Source organism: Lactuca sativa, chromosome 2 (assembly GCF_002870075.4).
Source record: "Lactuca sativa cultivar Salinas chromosome 2, Lsat_Salinas_v11, whole genome shotgun sequence".
Taxonomy (NCBI): Eukaryota; Viridiplantae; Streptophyta; class Magnoliopsida; order Asterales; family Asteraceae; genus Lactuca; species Lactuca sativa.
In genome coordinates, this window is record NC_056624.2 from 179,398,784 (window position 1) to 179,401,872 (window position 3,089).

The 3,089-nt window shown below is 30.9% G+C and overlaps 1 protein-coding gene across 1 annotated transcript; it reads left to right on the plus strand.

The window, feature by feature from the left end:
• Nucleotides 1-1,180: 1,180 nt before the first annotated feature.
• LOC111876720 (uncharacterized) lies at nt 1,181-2,394 on the plus strand. The gene is made up of 2 exons (XM_023873296.2): nt 1,181-1,680; nt 1,915-2,394. The coding sequence occupies exons 1-2, from the start codon at nt 1,266-1,268 to the stop codon at nt 2,007-2,009; spliced, it is 510 nt and encodes a 169-aa protein (XP_023729064.1). The 5' UTR covers nt 1,181-1,265; the 3' UTR covers nt 2,010-2,394.
• The last annotated feature ends 695 nt before the right edge of the window (nt 2,395-3,089 follow it).

A 3,089-nucleotide genomic window follows, 5' to 3' on the forward strand; every position in this document is an offset into this window, starting at 1 on the left:
AGTTTACAAGTCTAAGAGTCTAAATTTTTAATATCTAACAAATGATAACTGGTATACTGCCAATTTATAGATCATAAATTGAAGCCATAATATCATAAAGTCTAAGAGTCTAAACTTTTAAATTTATAAATTTAAAGTGTTAGTTATGTTAGGTTAATATTATGTATTAGAATATATTAAGTGATTATGTAACAAAGTTCATGTTTCTAATATTAAATATAATATTGTATTATTTTAAATTTCTGTATATTAATAAAATTATACCAATAGTTCAACTATAAATCGTGTAGTGTAGGGTAAATAAAATTAGCTGGGCATGTATAACTATAACGTATTTTTAAGTTTTTTTAGGAAGAAAATAAAAGAAAGGAAACGGAAGTTGAGTAAGAGGAAAGAAAATAAAAGTTAATAACATTTCCTTTCCTTCTCTTTTTTTCTATTTCTTTCTTTCTAATCATCCCAAAAATGAGAGAAAATAAATCTTAAAAGTAAATATTTTCTTCTCTAATCTTTCAATTCTTTCTTAAATGAAATATAAAACACCTCTCATTTCCTTTGCTTTTTTTTTTCTCTCCTTAAAAAAAAAAAAAACTCGAGAGCATGTTTTTCCCTTCATTTTCTTCATCTTCTTCCTCTTTCGGTTTTTAAAAAAACTCAAGAACATGATGTTAATAGTTATCTCAAATAAAAGATATGGCTAACTCATTTGGCTAACAAGAGGTTTGTGTTTCTAACAAAAAAAATAATAAGTTTAATATTAGATATATATTAACTTGCCGTTCTAAATTCTTTTATCTCAAACCATATACTTTGAAAAAAAATATATTCTTATACACTATCATATAATTCATTACCCGGTGTGAAACATGTCCAAAAAATATACGTTCTAGATTTTTATCTCAACACAAAAAAATAACATCTTTAGAAAAGTATTTAACATTTCCATTACAATTTATTTGATTATTATTTGGTAACAAAGATAAATTCATGGGTTACAACTTACAAGAGTCGTCATCGTTAACAAATGTTATTATTCTTTTTTTGGTGTTATAGGGACCAATAAATAATCAACATTGTGGGTCCAAAGTCCAAACACGAATAATGACGTCACCAACCTATTATACATCAGGTGGGTCCATCTAAAAACCTTGTGCTCCACTCCTTTATATTACTCTCACGATGCAAGTTCGGACATCAGTTGGCGAAATTTCGCTCCCCAAATTCAAATTCCAAAAGGTCCCCCGCCCTAACGGGGTTGGGCGACCATGCCACCGCCTTACACCACCACACAAGCACCGTCTCCGTCCAAACAGCCTCTAGACTCTCTTATCTACTCACATAAATCCTGGTCGCCGGACCTACACCGAGACGAGGAATGGATCAGGCGGAAGGGCAAACACAACCACCACCAGAGGAGCAAGAGCGTCACAGATGAGGATATCGATGAGCTCAAGGCATGTATCGAGCTAGGTTTTGGCTTCGAACATTCTCCTAAATTGGATGACCGCCTCTCCAATACTTTACCGGCGTTAGGGTTCTACCACGCCGTCAACAAACAATACTTTGATACGATCTCCAAGTCTTCGTCAATTTCGTCGTCGGTATCTTCATACTCGTACGCTGTCTCCGAGCCCGATTTATCTTCTCCGGCGAGCAGCCCCCACGCCATATTCGGCCGCGGTAAGTTTCCTTTTTCTTACTGCATCTCACAACATCTGATTCACAATTTGAAATTGGAGCTGATTTAATCCGATTCGAAAAAATAGTTTTTATTTGAATTTCAATTACGAATCATTCAACTGTTACAACCTATAAAGTTCGGTAACAAATTAAGCATAATCATGTTTGTTTTAACTGCTTTCAGTTGAATTTTGCTGGATTTCTAATGAGATGTTTTATGTTATGATGATGAAGGTGATAATCCACATACTGTGAAGACAAAATTGAGACAATGGGCACAAGTTGTTGCTTGTTCAGTGCGGCAATCATCGTCATCATCATCAAGTTGACTACAAGATCAAGTTCAAACACAAGAATGAATCAAATCAAATCAAATCAAACTCAACCACGGTTAGATCACAAGTAACTCTAACCCAACAAACAAGTAGTTGAAAGAACTGATCTAGATTTGATGATATCAGCATCTCTAATTGGGTTGAATCCACGTAACAAGTACATGCTTTGTTGCTTTAATATTTGGTCATTAACATTTGCTTTTGTATGATGATATGAGCTAGCTTTCGGTTGTTTTTAACTTTTAATGTTTTTGTTTTACCTTTTTTTTTTTTTTTTTCTTGAGTGCAATTTCTCTTTCTTTTTTCATGGGATTTTTGGTGATTTATTGTCTCCCAGCTTTATGTAAACGCGTTTGATGATTATATTTTTTGCTTTCCACTTGGATTTGTTACATTTTTCTTCACTTTGTCTCTGTCAAAACTTTACCATTTCCGTTTGTTAACTCATTTTTGTTCATGTAATACTTTTGTTGAAGTGAATTTTCTAAATTAATTGCAAAATTAATCTATATAAATAAGGAAGAAGATGATATCACGACCCAAAATCCAAGCCATGATTTCAGGCCAATAATTTGGTCGATATATCGTCTTACCTAAAATTACAAACATACTTTGATTTCTTAGATTCTGGGCACAATTGTTTTTATAATTTTTTTTATTAAATCAAGTTGACATGATCTAGTTGTAATAGAAAACATGTGGACGGCTATAAAAAATACTATAAATCACCTTAGTGCAAGTTTAAAAATTAAAATATCTATAAGTTATAAGCGTGTGACGTAAATATTATTTAAATAATATTAAAGTATTTCGTGAGAATCTAAAATATAATTTTAAACTAGGTGTGAGACCCGTGTATTACACGGGTTAATTTAAAAAAAAATTAAACATTAAATTAAAGTGTAAATAGAAAATATTTTTAATGTACAACTTTAAAATAAGAAATGAATAAACGTATTTATTGCAATTTAATATCATATATATGATATTTAATACGTCACATGTATAGTATATAACTTTAATTTTAAAAATTGAAACAAATTAAAAATTGACAAGTAGATAATATTTATTTCA